Source organism: Ambystoma mexicanum, chromosome 5p (genome assembly GCF_040938575.1).
Source record: "Ambystoma mexicanum isolate Mex_15411 chromosome 5p, UKY_AmexF1_1, whole genome shotgun sequence".
NCBI lineage: Eukaryota > Metazoa > Chordata > Amphibia > Caudata > Ambystomatidae > Ambystoma > Ambystoma mexicanum.
The window spans coordinates 850,666,526-850,683,115 of record NC_090930.1 but is presented as its reverse complement, the minus strand read 5'-3'; the positions used below and the strand labels follow the sequence as shown (position 1 = coordinate 850,683,115).

The following is a 16,590-nucleotide window of genomic DNA, read 5'->3' as shown; positions in this document are numbered from 1 at the left end:
AAGACAATGATGGGATAAACACGTATTTAGACAGTACAGCACACCTGGGTAATAACATGTAGTACCAGCACATAAAGAAGGTGGGAGAAAGAACGTCTAAGGAGAGTTGCTACATCTGCACTCTCATACCTTATGCCATGGGATCTTCCAAATTATTCATAGCTACAGAAGTACCAGTGAAAAAAAGGTAATTGCCTGACGCATCTTGCACTCTGCATGACAAGAGAACAGGTCCAGGGTCGAACAGCATCCTTAGTGTGGATGAATGAAGCAACACATCAAAGAGAAGATAATTATGTGCAAGATTTGAAGACACAAGAGAAGCCAGAAAGGAGGCATCAAGTAATAAGATATGAACAACCTGAAATGGGCGGGGCAGGAACCAGGATTGAAGAAAACAAGCTGTTGAATTGCCAAGGCAAGAATAAGGAAGAGATACGGATATGTTGGGAAAGAGGACAATTGCATATCGAAGGAACAGTGTTGACTCGTGAAGGATGGGCTGACGGATAGGTTGTGTGCAGAGCAGCAGTCGTAGCTGGACAGTGGGAAGAAGTTGTGTTAACTGCAGAAAAGGAATGCAAAGATCAATGGCTAAAGATTACAAAGTTGCTGACATGGGTCGATGATGAGGGAGGACCATTGCGCAGATAATGCCTCTAAAAGGTGTGTCCCTGTGTTTCAGAAATAATGGTATGAGAAAAGTTGGAGAGAATCGCCTGTGTGGCCGCATTTTTTATGTACCAGGAATGAAAGGAGGAACAGCCTTCCTGATGGATCATTTTTGGGCTTGTGGGTACAGAGCTTACATGAAGCTGCCCAAGGACTGGGGAGGGATGTGCTCTATATTGTTTATCCATGTTCCAGCATTAGTGATTCCTAAGAGTGACCTAAATATTGGAGAATTTCCGAAAGCAAATGCTCATTTGAGGAGATAATCACTCGAATTTCTCAACCGAACAAAGAGGGAAAATTACTTTTCAGCTAAATCGATAGAAGCCTTTGATGCTATTCCTTAGGAGCACAGGTTGTTCAGCCAGACTTCAGCAATATTCATGACTATCTTTATGCCTGGAATCCAGATGATGGCCAATGCAAAGTGGTTGCAAATCACTTGCTGGGAGCTCATGCAGACAATCAACACCACCATAAAGTGATTCAATGCGATCAAGGAAGAATTGAGGGCCATACGACCGATTGTCCCGATTCGTGCCCCTGGTCATCATGGTCAAACCAGCCTTTCGGTTGGGGCCAGGTTACAGGCTTCCATTGTGGCCTCAAGGGCCACAAAACACCATCAGGGACTCTATTGGAGCCAGTCCTGGCGCATTTGGCGCCAGGCTCATACTGTTATGTGAAGGACAACATTTGGATTGGGACTTCATTTAACATGGAGGCACTCGCATAGCTCAGTGCCAAAGAACTGAGCTATGCAGTCTAGTGTTTCGGGTGTGGCTGGGCCTGAGACTACTTTACCTGGAAATACTTAACTTGGGCTATATAAGCCACACCCAAACAGCAGCACATGCTTCGCGTTATTCTGCAGTTAGCAGTGTAATGCTCACTGTGTCCAGTTCTGATCTCCAGTGTTTCTTGCATCCTGCCCCATACTGAATCCTGTATCTGGAAGAACACCACCATTATTCAGCGCTTACCTGTAAGTAGCAGCTTGGCTTTGGTCTTGAATCTTCCATCTTCAAGCTACCACCAGCTGTTCACCTGAATACACGCGATCCGGGGATTCTTCATCACGACCCCGCATCCATCTTTGGAACGGTGGAGCAACCTGAAAAAGACAAAAAGAGACATTATTAGTGAGTGCTCGCTCACAGCCACGCAAGGACAGCGAAAACCACTTATCAGGTGTAGTCTCTCCTTGATCTCGGAACATCACAGCGGCCCAGAACATCACAACGACCTGCAAAGGAAGCGGCGCAGGCACAGCTCAGCAAAAAGAAAAGGCAAGAAAGCGCCGCGCACTACGCATTCACTTACCCTGCTGGGATTCTCATCCTATACAACACGGCAATGCCAAAACTCTCCAACTCATCTGAGGGAAAGAAACTAGACATTAATAACAACAAAAAGGCAAAACAGTAAAGGGGCAAGATAAAAGACTGTAAAACAGTAACACCTACCTCATCAAGCAAATCAGAGTCACAGCAGGCCTGGACCTGAACACGGCGCAACGCACCAGTGAAGCAACTAGGTCGCAGAACGGCCACACCTCCAATGCGCCCCTGCACAGAGACGCAGGACGGAGAGCACACCATACCTAATATTAAGATGAGGAGAGAGATTAGACTTAAGGGAGCAATTCGAGGCTGAGGGAGGTGGAAATCAATCCAAGAGAGACATTTAAGCCTTATATCCAATTCTCCTGTATTGCAAGCTCTATCCACGTCCAACACACTATCAAGGGAGAGGGTTCGAGAGTGCTAATCTTCCAGCCAGGGCTGAGTGGCATTCCCGTGGATATCAGATGAGCGGAACACTGATGACCCGCCAGAACAGATATGTCCTTGATATGCAATGGATGCCATCATGTTGCACGTTCATACCTTCTCATGATGACGAGAATGGGACCTTGACAGAGGCCATAACTTTGCTGACAAAACTGCGCGATCAGATGGAAGATGAGACAGAAGACATTGCGGATGATAGCTGATTTGCGTCTATCTTCTCATGGGTCCCACAATGGATGGCGAACATTTTCAAGCTTCTTGGAGCAGTATTACTGATGGGGATATTTGGATTCTGTGTGATCAGGATAATAATGACACAGTGGAAGAAGACAGCAAACGAGGCAGTCAGAATGAAGACCATGATCGATATTGAATCAGGGTTCAGACCCAAGGGGTTGACAGATGAAGAAATCAGAAAATATATAGATGCCAGCATTTTAGCACCTGAGGGAACAAAGTTCCTGCATCCAAGAAATCATAAAAAAGTATGTAGGTCTATGGGTCTATTGTAGTCCAAATGGACAGTTCTGCTACATGACCTGGAGTGTTGATGAACAAGGAAAATCGGCACTGTCCCTGAAAGGAGTGATGAAGATCTGGACTCCAAAGAAGCACTTCTTCAAGAGAGGATACCAAGATGTGAAAACTGATGGAGTGGTCGATGCATCAGCCAGAGGGGGAGTGTATAGGAGCAGCTGAATGCCTCTACAGGAAGTCCTGCCCCCATGCTTCCTATGTGCTGGAAACCAGAAATCGCGCCATGCACGACACCTGTGAGTGTGTCAATAACACGAAGATCCTTTGAGAAAAGGTATCCATTTAGAAAACCCTATATGATGTATCTCCTTAGAGATGACAATCCCCGAAGGAATATGCTGATGAGGGACAGAGAAGTTGGTGACGTCACAAGAAGAAAGCGTGAAGCACTGAGAAAAGTGGTTAAAGAAGAGGATGTATAGACTTTATGGAATCTGATGATGAAATAAAGAATTGAGTAAACTTTCATATGCGGAATGAAGATTGCATGGGTGAAAAGCACTGCAAGCTATTTAATAAGTGTACAGACCCAACAACGCAAGTAGAGTTATCTTAAAGGCCAGCTGTACATAGTGAATAGACTGCAGGCGGTGCCGCCATTATGTAGAAGCTGGACATCGGTGTCACGTATTCAGTAAGCTCAGACCCACGGAGAAAGAGGGATCGGAAAGCTGTGTTGCAGCAAAATTAAGCTAAGAGCATGGAAGGGCCTAGAAGAGCTATCTGGCCTGGTGTCAAAGGATGGAGCGGCCAAGAACTGGTTATGTGTCATGACCACGGGCCCCAGAACACAAAAACCACACCATCTAGTGATCAGGGCAATCGGTCACTTGATTCACTTACGTCCCTTTGGGACTCATAAACACAGAGGCACTGGCTGTACTCGGTCCTGGCGCCTTTGTGAGATGTGAGCTGGAACACTTTATTTCAGTGCAGGAGTGCTTTTATTTTACAAGAACTTTCCAGGTGCTGAAAGCCTTTATTCCAGAGAACATCCCCATGTGCTGACTCTTCGGGCTTGACTCCCTAAGCCTGGTCTTCAGGTGCTGACTCATCGGGTGTGTCGGGGCGTGGCAGCAGGCAGGCCAGAGCTACTGGACATGGCCAGGAACAAGACTATATAAACCCACCGATCCCTCAAGCAAACGCTTTGCGTTACTTTGCACCTCCGTGCAACGTGATGCTCACTGCCGCCTGGACCAGCTACTTACCTCGTGATCCTGCAACAACAGCATGCTTACCTGGATCATGGCTCCCATCTCACCGCCACGCTCCATCTTCTTGGCAGATCCCAAATCGACGCCGCAGCACCTACGCTCTCTGTCCCACGAAGCCAAAGTCCTGAAACGAGAAAAAAAGACAAGACAAGGTTATAAAACAACCAAACCAGGGTCGCACCACATTTAAAACCCAAAGCGCACCCTAGGGCACCATTAAAGGGTACTTACCAGCTGTAGGATCATCTATGCCCCTCTCCTCCGTACTGCCGGCTCTGCTTCTGTTACTGCTGGCACCGCTACACCACATGCAAGGGGAGAGAGCAGATAAAAGAGACATTACATACAAAGGACAGAGAACGAACTTTACAAATACAATTACAACAGTCAGAAGACAAGCGGTCAAGTAGAAACAAGGGAAACACTTACCTACAAGAGAAGTGGACTAGTCGCAGCTGGCCTGTACTTCCACGACAAGGGACCAGTGAAGGAACTTGGTTCCCTTCAACAAGAGCCCCTGCCAGAAGCAGCAGGACGAAGAGCTCATCATCATCATTCAGCAGGCGAGCCTCAAGAGTAGTGCACACTGGGAAGCCACATCCAGGGAGAAGAGGTCTGGAGAAGGGGTCAGGGACCACAGGCTGCATACTCATACAACCCCCCCTTATATTCATGCAGGAACCGCACTGCTCATCACTGCAGTTCCCCACACAGACGCAGAGGGAGGAACAGACAAGAGGAGTTCATCCCTGGGAGGGCTGTGACCGTGCCCTGATGCCTCTGCAGAGACCAGGTGAGTGTAACATTATGTATCCTTGAAGAACAGTAAGCGTGAGACACTGAATCATCTCGTGTTAAAAGAACACCATCAGTGCCAAGTTTGTTAATTAAAGACAATTAAATGCTGCAAAACAGGCTGAATTGCTGGTATTCCTGTTACTAATTTCAAAGAAGGATCATGGACTCAGACCCATCTTAGACTGGAGACTGCTCTACAAGCTCTTCTGAAAGAACCGATTCATGATGGTCACACTGGGGCACATTGTGCAAGTCTTGGAACATTAGGACTGGTTGGTGTCCTTTGACTTGCAGGACACTTATGTCTGTGAACCTATCCACCCCATAAAATCGGAAGTACCTTTGTTTTGTAGTGGGAAGCCCTCATTACCAATTTGCATTACTCCCACCTGGCCTCACTTCAGCCTGTAAGTAAGGCGTGGGTGTTTATTGAACTACAAAAGGATTGGTTGAGCGCCTACCGAAACCTAAAGCTAAGGATGGGAGCAAGCTACGACGAAATAATATTAACGCAGTCCTAGTCAAATCTCTGTCAAAATAAAAGGGCCTCTACTAATACACCTATTGCCAATCCTTACTTCTAAAAACAGATTGTGGGACAATGATGCATGCAAAAGAATACTGTACAAGAAATAATATGGCAGGACGGTTGAGCAGTTGGCTTCCCTTCTCCATGTTTTCAGCACATGGCAAGGCGACACGTTCGAGCTTTGCACACATCTGCCAAAGCCTCTTTCCAATAACAGTCTCTTACTGCAGAGGGTCTGTTGTAGCAGTCTCAAAGGTCCATTCCTCTCAGGATTTTCACGTGCACAAGTTCTCGCTTTCAATGTTCATCATGGGTCTCCCTCTTCAGGCTAAGAACCTCTTTATATCACAATAATTCACACTTGGTCTCCCTCGTTCGGACTCGGAACATGGCTCTCTCTCGTTCGGTCTCGGATCCACTTGATATGGATCGCCCTTGTTCGGGCTCGGATCCTCGTGATCTGGATCTCCCTCGTTTGGGCTCAGATCTTCTCAATATCAAAATGGAAGACTTTCGAATGTGCAATGGGTTTTGCTTAAACCGTTGCAGGACCACTTTGATTAACTTCACACAATTATTCTCATCAATCTTCTATTTTCTTTTCTCTTGGCGGGATACCAAACAGAGACTTTCGAATGAGCACATCCACGGCACTGGACCACTCTGTCAACATTATCACATCTTTCCTTCTTAAGTTCAAACATTCATCAGCAGTTTAGCTTTACTTGCATCTTTCATCACAATGTTTGTTCAAGCTCTCATTATACAATGTTGCTGCTTGCAATCTTGAGTTCAACACAGACCGGTCTTGCATCGGTCTCTCCAACTCACTGGCTGTGTTGCTTTTTCTGGCACTTCTTGGAGCCAAGGATGATACCACGGTGGCTGCTGCTGCTCCTCCCCGCCTTGGTCAGGTACGTGGAAGGGCCTTCGGTATCTCCGACACACAATGCAGGATTCTTTAGTCTGGTTTCATGACTTTACACTTTCTGCCTCAAAGGTTTCTTGAAAGCAACGGCGCCTGGCCGAAAAGGTCATGGGTAATTACCTTCTTACTAACGCTTCTGGGTTTGCCGTCTTTCTCCCCTCGTACAGCTGGGCAGACGAAACTGCTGATCCTTCATGTGCTTTTCCTCGCTCAGAGTGTGCTTTTGTGCGCCGCCATTTATCCGTTTGGGGAAGTCTAATGGAAGTCAGGTGTGAGTGATCGTCGGTAATTGCCTGACCACAGTAGCGGGACATGTCAGATTTGCTGGTTGGGTGTGAGTCTGTTTTCTACCAGAGCAGGCTGTCCGTGTGAAAGTGTTGGGAAGGGGGTGGGGGGGTAAGGTTCCCACGTATCCTACCTGGTAGGATGGGGTAAAGGTGTTGCAGGGGGAGGGATACCGCGTCTCACCATCCGGTGTCCCACTCGCCGAAGACCTCTCACCCAGGTGATCCTCCTGCACTGGTCCAGCCCCAGGAACTGGATCCAAAAGTGATGGCCGTGTCCTGGCCACCAGGATGACAGATCCCCGGGTACTAGTGAGTGAGATACCTTCTGGTTTCTCACATGAAGATTATGGCACTGGTCATGGCTTACCTACTCAAGCAGAAAGTGCATGGAATCCGTATCTCCAGAACTGGCTCCTGCAGTCCAGAGCAGAAGAGGGTGCTTTGCAGGACTTGGGGACTATGTGCAATCATCTTCACAGCTTAGGTTTCTCCATCAATCTAAAGTAGTCCTTTCCGACCCCCAATAAATGCTTACAGTGTATAGAGGCAGTACTAGGTACGGAGGGAGGCAAGGTCTTCCAACACCATAGAGAGTGAAGAGCATACAGAACACAGTAGCGCAGTTCCAGCCAAAAGGGGACTAAAGGCAGGTGTGTTCTTGAGGATGCTAGGGTTCTTAAGGTCCTGCATCTACATAGTCCTGAAAGCAAGACTGCAGATGCAGTCCCTGAGAAGCCAGTGGTTTTAGTTCAATGGGGACATGATGTACATTATCCAGGTCCCCTGAGAGGTTTTCCAAGACCTGCCTTAGTTGGCATCCACTGTCACCCTCCTTTGAGAGGCCCCATTCAAACTGTCAGGTCTCAGTCCCATGCAGAGGTTGCACATACTCCTTCCTCCCTCTAGGGGTCTCTTGGCACCAGTGGTAGTAGCTAAGTAGGATTGCTGCAACCCCCGTGGGGAAAGAGGGTTAGGGTTTGTGGAGTGGATGGGTAGAGGGTTGTAGGATAACCAGAAAAAGGATTAGGTAGATGTTTATGGATAGGGAGGGGGAAGTTGGGTTCGGCCGTGTGCTGTGGCCTGTGAGTTCTCACACATACCATACCATGCATTCATTCATTCTATTCCATGGTAATGACCAGCCCAGCTCCTCACATCATATAGTGCAGCCCTGAAAATGGCCCAGTTGCTACCAGGAATCACATAAATCCAGTTCCCTCACTGAACTGTTCTACTCCCAGTTGATTCACTGGATTGTTTAACCATGAGATACTGAGCACTGGGTTGTGCGTGAACAACACAAAATAACGCAGCCATAATTAACCATGAGATACAGAGCGCACCAACATTGCACAGCTTTACATTTCCATTAACAACACAGCTTAGAAAGTGCACTGTCTATTGCAGTCCGTGTCCTGCAGGAGTGCCCTGCGTGGGTAGAATCTGCTACAGTCTGCATGCGCCAAACTGGCATCTAAAGAACTGCAGAAAGGAAAATGTTAGGCCTTGCAAAACGCTTCTCTGAGCTTTAGCATATTGTGCTCCCATGTGTGCTAAGTCACTCTCCTACATGTGAGGAGCTCCTGCGTCTAGGTGCTCTTCTAAGCGAGAGCGGTTAGAGTCGGTAAAACACTTGCATTAGTTCAAAGGCTCTCCCCATGCTCTTAGCGGGTTAATAACCCCATGCGGTTAGTGTACACATCAAACGGATAACACTTTGCAGATATTCTTATCCCTCTATTAGCCAGGCCTGAGCGGTGTGGATCAGGCAAAGAGCGGCCCTCTGGAAGTTTTGCCCTGAACTGAGCTCTCAGAAACAAGTCTGCTCACCAGCGTTGCCAGGTCGGAAGGAAAAAATAAGCTGAATGCGCTTCCAAAACAAGCTGACTCCCGTCCAAATAAGCTGAAAAAACAAGCGTGCACCCAAAACGTTGAGGAAAGGTATCAAAAGTAAGAAACATAACACAAAGTATATCTATGTTGAAATTGATCACCATAGACAGCTCAATGGGGCACAAAAAGTTTAAAACTTGGTTTTAATTGGTTGCCCACAGGATTGCCTTGCGTCTCCACTACTACTTGTTAAGAAAACATTTATTGGTTTTACAGATGTGTGTTACTGATTAAGCTCAACATGGCTTTGGTCATCCGTTTGCAACATCTGCCAACTGTAGTGGGGATGATGGACGACCAGCACTTGTTCTACAGATTCAGATGGAAGTGTGCATATTGTGGGGGTTGAACAGGGTAACTAACAACATGAACCCAATTAGAAGAATTTTAAATACATTGTAACATGGCCAACTGGAAGTTTGAAAATGATAAACTCTCTCTGAGAAGATGTTCTATGTAGACTCCAATGACACTGAATCCTTGGATATCTAACCAAGTATCTAACCTAGTCTTCCAACAACAAAAAAAAGATAATAAATAAAGGATTTTAGTGGATAATGCAGCAGCACTGGGGATAGTACCAGGATAACATTGCTATAGTGTGACTATGCTCTGAACAATCCCTTCTTTAAATGTCAGTGTGTATGACAGCATGACTAAACTTTTAAAGCGAGCTTTCTTTTTGCATATGTTTGGGCATTTGGCATTGATGGGCCACCTAGTGGGCGAGTAACGATCCCATCACTGCCAAACGCCTAAGCATATGCAAAATACAGGGAGCACCCAGGAGCAAGACAAAGGAGCAATTATATATCGTAAAGTGCTGTCAGCAGCCGAGTGAGGGACGCTCTGTGCGACATGTAATGGGTTTAACTGCAATCTAAACAAGCCCAATTACACGCGCACAGACGGTCCAACAAGCGGACAAAAACCGTGACAAGCTACCTCCAAATATTATAAGCGACTTTGGGCAAAAACAAGCCCAAAGTTGCTTACAATAAGCAGAACTCGCAACACTGCTGCTCACTCGGAAAACTTGAACACGGACGGTTCCGTTGCGTGCGCATGCGTGTTGGCGTGGGTGTGGCCCGGGAGCCTCCCGCTGCTTGTGGAGCTCGCACTGGCTCCTGGGAAGTGTAGTTCCTGGTGGAATATGCCTGTTACGATTTCCCTTCTCCTTAGGAGATGCCTGCACTCTTGTTTGCTGCCTGCCCTGCTTCAATCCTGAACACCTACATGAAGGACAGATATGACACCTGCTATGAGTGGCACGTAGTTTGCTTTTTCTGGCTTGTGTCTTACTAGCTTTGGTTTGAGCTTTGTTTGTATGCAGTGCACCTGTCACCTTCCATCAGACTTGCTTGCATGCATCCTGCCCTCTGCTTCCTGAGACCAACAATAGATCCTACTTGCACCTTTATCACGGATGCATCTTTGAATAGCTGAGAAGCTCATTTACAGGATCTTTCAATGAGCGTTCTGTGAGAGAGGCCATCCTCCTGTGGTTTTGGGCCATTCAGAACAAGGTCTGGCAGTCTTAACACCCAGGAGGATGCGTTGAGTAGACTCTCTGAAATATTTCACTGGTGGGAGCTAAACAGGGAGATTGTGAAGGAGATCTTCTCCAAGTGGGAGAGACCCTAAATCGACTTGTTCGTGCACATGCAACCACCTCAAAGAACATCTTCTGCTCCAGAGATTGTCTACAGTTGGACTCTCTGGACTCTGGTGATACCCTAGGAGTTTGAACTGGTGTACATGTTCTCATCTATAACCCCCCCCCCCCACCTCTCTGATGATTAGACTGTTGTTGGACTCCCAAAAAAGCTCTCTAACTCCCTCAAGGACTTCCTGTCTGTCCCTACTCTATCCAGTTAGTGTTCTAAGAGAGTTGGGAAGTGCCTTGAACCTACTCCCTAGACTTCAAAAGAATGTGCTCATGTGCACCTCTCCCCTCCCACCCTCCCCCCTCTTCTTGCTCCTCCCACCAATCCCATATGCCTCAGATATTTCACTCTTGCTGGTTCTTGCCTCCACGCTTTGATCTCACCACTACTCCCACTCTACCTCACTACCTCCATACCACTCCTACCCTCCTCACAGCACTCGCACGCTCCTTGCAGCGCTCCTACCATCCTCAGAGGACTCCTACTCTCCTCCCAGCACTCCTCCTGTTATCCAACCACCACTACTACTCTCCTCCCTCCAGGCTACTCAAACACCTGCCTTCCACTCTGTACCAACCACTTTACATTCACTCCTTATGCTAACTTACTCTGCTCAATTGGCACACCTAAACTGCAGAACCACTTTCACTCCTAAACCAATACCTCACCTGCTGTACAAATCTGTTCCACAAGCTGCTTCTCCCTTCTTACTCCTACTGGTTTCTTGGTCCACTTAGACCTCCACTGCTGACCTCACCCAGATAATGCACACTTTGTTTCCTGCTTCGGTTTCCCACCCTCTATCCTGATTGCCCAGCTTTCCTTAGCCATTACTTTCCTATCGTCCCCTCCTGGGAGGTCTGTGTGTGCAAGGGGAAGTCTTTAAAAGGGGGCTAAGCCCCACCCACTTTCCTCACATTTGCTTGACGTTCCACAAGCCTGGCTGTGTAAGGGAAGCAACATTTTCATTTGTACTCTAGGCTGGTGTCCCTGTAGGTTTAGGCATAGAGGATTTCTTCCCTCATTTGAGACCTCATAGGTTAATGGGGTTGTAGTCGTGGCTCGAGTCCTCCAGCACTCTTTGCCGGTCTCATTTTAATAATCCCCATACGGGGGATGTGCTGTTCCTCAGCGGCATTCTCCCTCTTGTGGGTAGCTGCGCTGTCGCACAGCTGCACTGGGATTGTCTGCAGGTGCCGCGGCTCTCAGCCTTCTGCGGATGCGTGGCGGCTGTCTGGTTCTTGTGAGGGATGCGGCTACTTGATATGGATTGCAGTTAACCATTGGTATGGGCGACATGTCTGCTGGTTCCTTGGTATGGTCTGGGTTGATAGTACTTCGTATCTGGCTGTAGGTTCCTGAACAGGAAAAGAAAGACTGGCAAGCATTTTGGTACAGAGGCATTGGTGGAGATGGGGGTCTGCACATTAGCATGCTGGCACAATAGAAGAGAAAATAGGAGCTGGGGTCTGTTGAATTAATTCAGCCCGAAGGGTTAGGGCTGGCTCTGGCTCTCTCCTTATCTCTTCTGCACTTAGGGAGGTGTTCCTCCTCCATCTTGATGAGGTCAGGTTACTGGCCTTGTCACACAGCCCTCCTAATATTCAATCGTAGACCTGAATATTGTTTTTATTTTAACGTGCCCTTAGTTTTACAGTTTTTTAAAGGGCTCATGAACAGGTTTCAATTCTAGTCTCTTTATGTTTGCAACTATTAATTTAGTCTTAACCTTTTTGGTGGCTGCCCTTTTGAGCCTTTGCGCTCGTGTTCCCTGAGGCTCATTTCATTCAACGTTGCATTTTCAGTCACCCTTACATCAGTTAGAAGAGTTTCTGAACTTCAGGCTTTGTCTAGCTCACCTGAGTTTATACAATTCACTAAGGATAACGGTTTCCTTGAGGACTAGACCCCCATTTTTTGACAAAAATAGCATCAGAGTTGTATCTATCCTGAAAGGCTCACTTAGCGTATTCTTGCACCCTCATCTAAAGCGGAAGAAAGATTGCACAGTGTAGACCCCATGAGGGCATTACAATTCTACTTGTCTAGAATGAAGGACTATGGAATGGATGACAAGGTGTTCATAGGCTATGCCAATCGAAGAAAGAAAAGGCAGTTTCTAAGAGGACTATTTCACGTTTGGTGATATTATGCATGACTTCATGCCATGAGTTTGTAGACAAATACCTGAGCGCATTAGGGCTTACTCCACAAGAGAATTGGGGTGACAAAGAGTAGTTCTTGTTTCAGATATGTTAAGCAGTAACTTGGGCCTCTCTCCATTCTTTTTTTGAAGCATTATTTACTAGACTTACTGTTCAAGGGTGATGCCACTCTAGGGAAATCATGTTGGTATACATGAATAGTTCCATGCCCCTCTGACTTTGGGTATCAAATAGCTTTGAGAGTCTTTTAGACAATGAGGAAGATGTCCATTCGAAATGAAATTATCTTCAGTAATCTTCATCTGGTGGACACAGTATTCCTCTCCCAGATTCCTCATTGCCCTTCCACCAGTACCTCTCATTGGAACTATCCTTTAAAAAGCAACTTTTCAGGAGAAAGTGATGAATGACCATATGCAAATTGTCTCTCTTCTGCCATCCTTGCCTTGCCGGTGTAGGAAAATGGTGCAGACGGCTTCATACTTGCACTCTGATGATGCAGTCGTGGCATGCTAGAGTGTCAACAAGATGAACTGTCCGAGGACGGAGATAAACAGCACCCGTTAGTGGCTAAAATAATTTTTCTGGTACTGACTGCTTCAACTGGATATTTCAGAAGAGGAGGAATCTGTTGGAGGGAGGAATGGTGTGTCAACTAGAAAGAGTGTTGCAGAAGATAAGTCATTTGTTCTTTTAATACATTGAATTTGGTTCATATGAAATGGGTCCCAACAATCTTAATCTATCAGCAGTTGTAGAGCCAGTAGTTGTGGGCACATGCTCAGGAACCATGTGTGTAACCGTAAGTCACAAGTGCCAGTAACGGCGAGATAACCCAACATGCCTGCTGCAGGCCTCTCTGCTTAACGTGCCTGGTCACAGAACATATCCTTCAAGCATGGTCACAACTATCAACCCAATTTACATGGCATTTTGCAAATCACGTTTTCCAAGCTTTCTCAGTTGGTCAAGGAGTGTCATACAGGACAAATTCAAATCACTCTATACTTCCATTCCATTATCTAAAATTTAAAGGAGCCCTCAAAAACGGGATGCAAGTTGTCAGTGCTACCAGAAAACTGCACAGGACTACCAACGTAACTTTAAATTAGGGCCATCTCGCTGTCCCACCCAAGTCCAGATGTGGTCTATTGGGTTAGTTCCCTCTTGGCCAAATTGTGTGATCTTGGTCAAACACTTGAATTAGCCAACTTTGTATTTTCCTGGGCATTTCACTTTTAGTTGAAAGAGCTGAGAAACCAGCTAAATGCTAGTCAACAAAGTGAAACCAAGGACACTTCACTGGACAGATGAAGTACATTACTCTTATCGGCAAAAAAAATGTTACATTTGGTAATAGTACAGAGACAATATATTCATATTCTGCATACAAATGCTTTTCAATACCTAAAAGTCAGAGCCATTGGCTTTACTAGTGTGTGCTACTGATGCACTAGTATTGTCCTCGTCTTTTATTGACTACAGTTAGAATGTCTGGATTTGAGCATGCAATTTCAGTATTTCAGCCAATTGCCAAGAATTTTTAGTAAAACTGTGTTTACACAAAAAGGACACGCGACAGTATTTGATGCAAATTCTCATCATATACACAGAGAAGTGGTGGATCGTTAAAACTCGGAATTGCATGCTTTGGGATGGGTAAAAAGTTACCAATATGTTGCCACTTGAGGCAAGAAATGTCCAGATTATTTTGGACAATTTGGCAACTATCTTTAGTGTGCAAATGTTTCCATAAATCCGAGTCCTGCTTGTGACGAAGAGTGGACCAACAGAATACGCACAGCCATTAACTTAACAGCATTCAGGTTTTGGTTGGGTTAAGGCCCACAAGATCAGGCAATCAACATAAAATAACAGAACAGCCTATCTAGCTTAGCTAGTTCAGCAGAGTGTAAGGTAGTTTGCATAAAATAAAGCAGCTTTTGAGATTTTAGCAAATCTCAAGCGCCTCCTTGCCTTCCCGGTTCTCTCAGCCGAGTGTCAGAACGCAAGTCCGTTTGCTCACCTTGTAGGTTGCAAGCCTCTGGTTGGAGTGGAAGCTCAAATACCACTCTTTCATAAGCTTCTGGGAAACTTGTGATTCCATCACATTCAGAGTGGTAGAGCAATGATGCAGTTAACTTTGCTGTGTGCGCGCTACAAAAAAAACCCTTCCTAAACACCAGTACTACTACTCAATGTATGTGTAACTTTTCTTACCACTTACTTAGACTAGATAAAATGGTGCAAAGGGTTTTCTGTTCTTCTCGTTATTGATTTAACATATTTTTGTCAATCATGAAATGTTGTTTGTAACTAAGAACTTTCTTTTGTCTATCTAGATGTCACCAATACAGTTTTGCAACATCTGCAGTGCCAAGCACAGAGGTCCAGGAATTGGCATCTTGGAGATGAAAAAATAGTACGGGTGTGATTTTGTGTTTCTTCTAGGAATAAGTGTATATTCTTGTTGTTAATACTGTGTTAGATATAACATTTTATTGCAAAAAAAGCATATTTGTGTCTGTGCATAGATACTAATTTAGCTGTATAAAATCCTTGAACGGCATGACTCAAACAGTGAACAATGATGTTTATCTTTCTTTTAAATCATGCAGAATGACAACTTTATTTGTATTTTGTGCTATAATAAAAGAAAATAAACCTCAATATAATTTGTTCAGTTTTGATTATCACTGTTTCGTGAATTAGGCATCCACTAACACCACCAGAGACATAAACAAATTGCTTGTCTGTTCCTTTTCAAGTTATCATTTTAGTTTGGATGGAAATCATTGTGTCAAGGGAAACCGCTGTAATGTTAGTCAGACAACTCTGATTTTTGTCAATAAAAATGTTGCATAGAATATTTAAAAACTAATTACAATAGTGAATAAAACAAACAAAAGAACAGTCAAAATCAGTATCAATATCCAAGCGAAATAAAGAATTGTAGCATCCAGTGTTGGTTAAGCATAAGCAGAAAGCCAAGGCAGCGGTGAACTGGGGTTAGCGGAAAGCGAGCGGAATGCGATAAAAGGTTTAAATGGTATTGGTGTAAGGAAAGCTGAATGAGGAGATGATCTACAGAAAAAAGGACAAAGGCCAGAGCATTAAAGGGTACCCCTCAGAGGGATGGGTGTTTGTGTAGGTTGTAAAGTAAAAGAATAATTAAATGAAAGGTAATTGTAAATATCTGTAAATGTTGGGACTAGGATGTAATATTGGGATTGAGGGTTTCCTGCACCCTGTGATGTCTCTGCAGAGCCAATGCTCCAAACCTCTAGAATACATACAGTCTGCTCAGCGGGCACTGGAAGTGAAGCAGGAATAGGGGTCTCCCACCAATACGCATAGACAGTCACACATACCGATATGCTCACTCTCTCCTCTACCCCAACAAACAGTAGAATGCAGCTATACCCCTCAATCAATTTGGCCTAGCTGCACACATACATACCTCCCTCCATATATACGTCAATAGTCTTTAGAACGGAGCTGTACCCCATGAAAAAATTGGCCTAGCTGCACTCATCTCGTACTCAAGCTCCTCAACTGCCAGAATGCAGACCCCAAGGTCAACTGCCTTGCTGCACACATTCTACTTATCTCACATAACCACTGCACAAAGCCAAGCATTAGAATGTAGCTACATACCGCCCTGGCTGCACACATACTGAGTGTATCCAAGCACTATATACTACCCTATTCTCTCTACTGACCTTGTCTACGGTCCCTGAGGGCATTCAACCCACAGCGCTTTGAGATCCTATACACCTATGGTGTATAAGGCGCTATACAAATGCACAATAACATAACAGTGAGAAGCATCTTGCTAGGGCTCTGCCACCTTCCTCACACAGGGTCCTGGCTCCTACCATAAGCCATACATCAATACTCCTGATCTTTTCCTGCCCCTCCTCATCGCCACACCATGCTCTTGTGCCTCAACCCACAGTTGATTTGATATATTTATTTCTGAGGCTTGTGGAATCTGCTTAGATCACATGCTGTGCATAGGCCAACATCTAGTGGAAACGGCAGAGTATTACAGTTTGTTTTTCGAATCTCGAAAATGGGCGTCGACCTAGGGGCGTGCCAGTA

The 16,590-nt window shown here is 45.5% G+C and overlaps 1 protein-coding gene across 2 annotated transcripts in view; it reads left to right on the top strand.

The window, feature by feature from the left end:
* Positions 1-15,161, top strand: part of VPS41 (VPS41 subunit of HOPS complex) — a 1,668,740-nt gene extending 1,653,579 nt beyond the window's left edge. For both annotated transcript variants that reach the window (XM_069613279.1, XM_069613280.1), the window contains one exon: positions 14,829-15,161. In XM_069613279.1, coding sequence (XP_069469380.1) covers positions 14,829-14,909 — 81 coding nt within the window. In that variant the 3' untranslated portion in view covers positions 14,910-15,161. The remainder of the gene's footprint in view (positions 1-14,828) is intronic.
* The last annotated feature ends 1,429 nt before the right edge of the window (positions 15,162-16,590 follow it).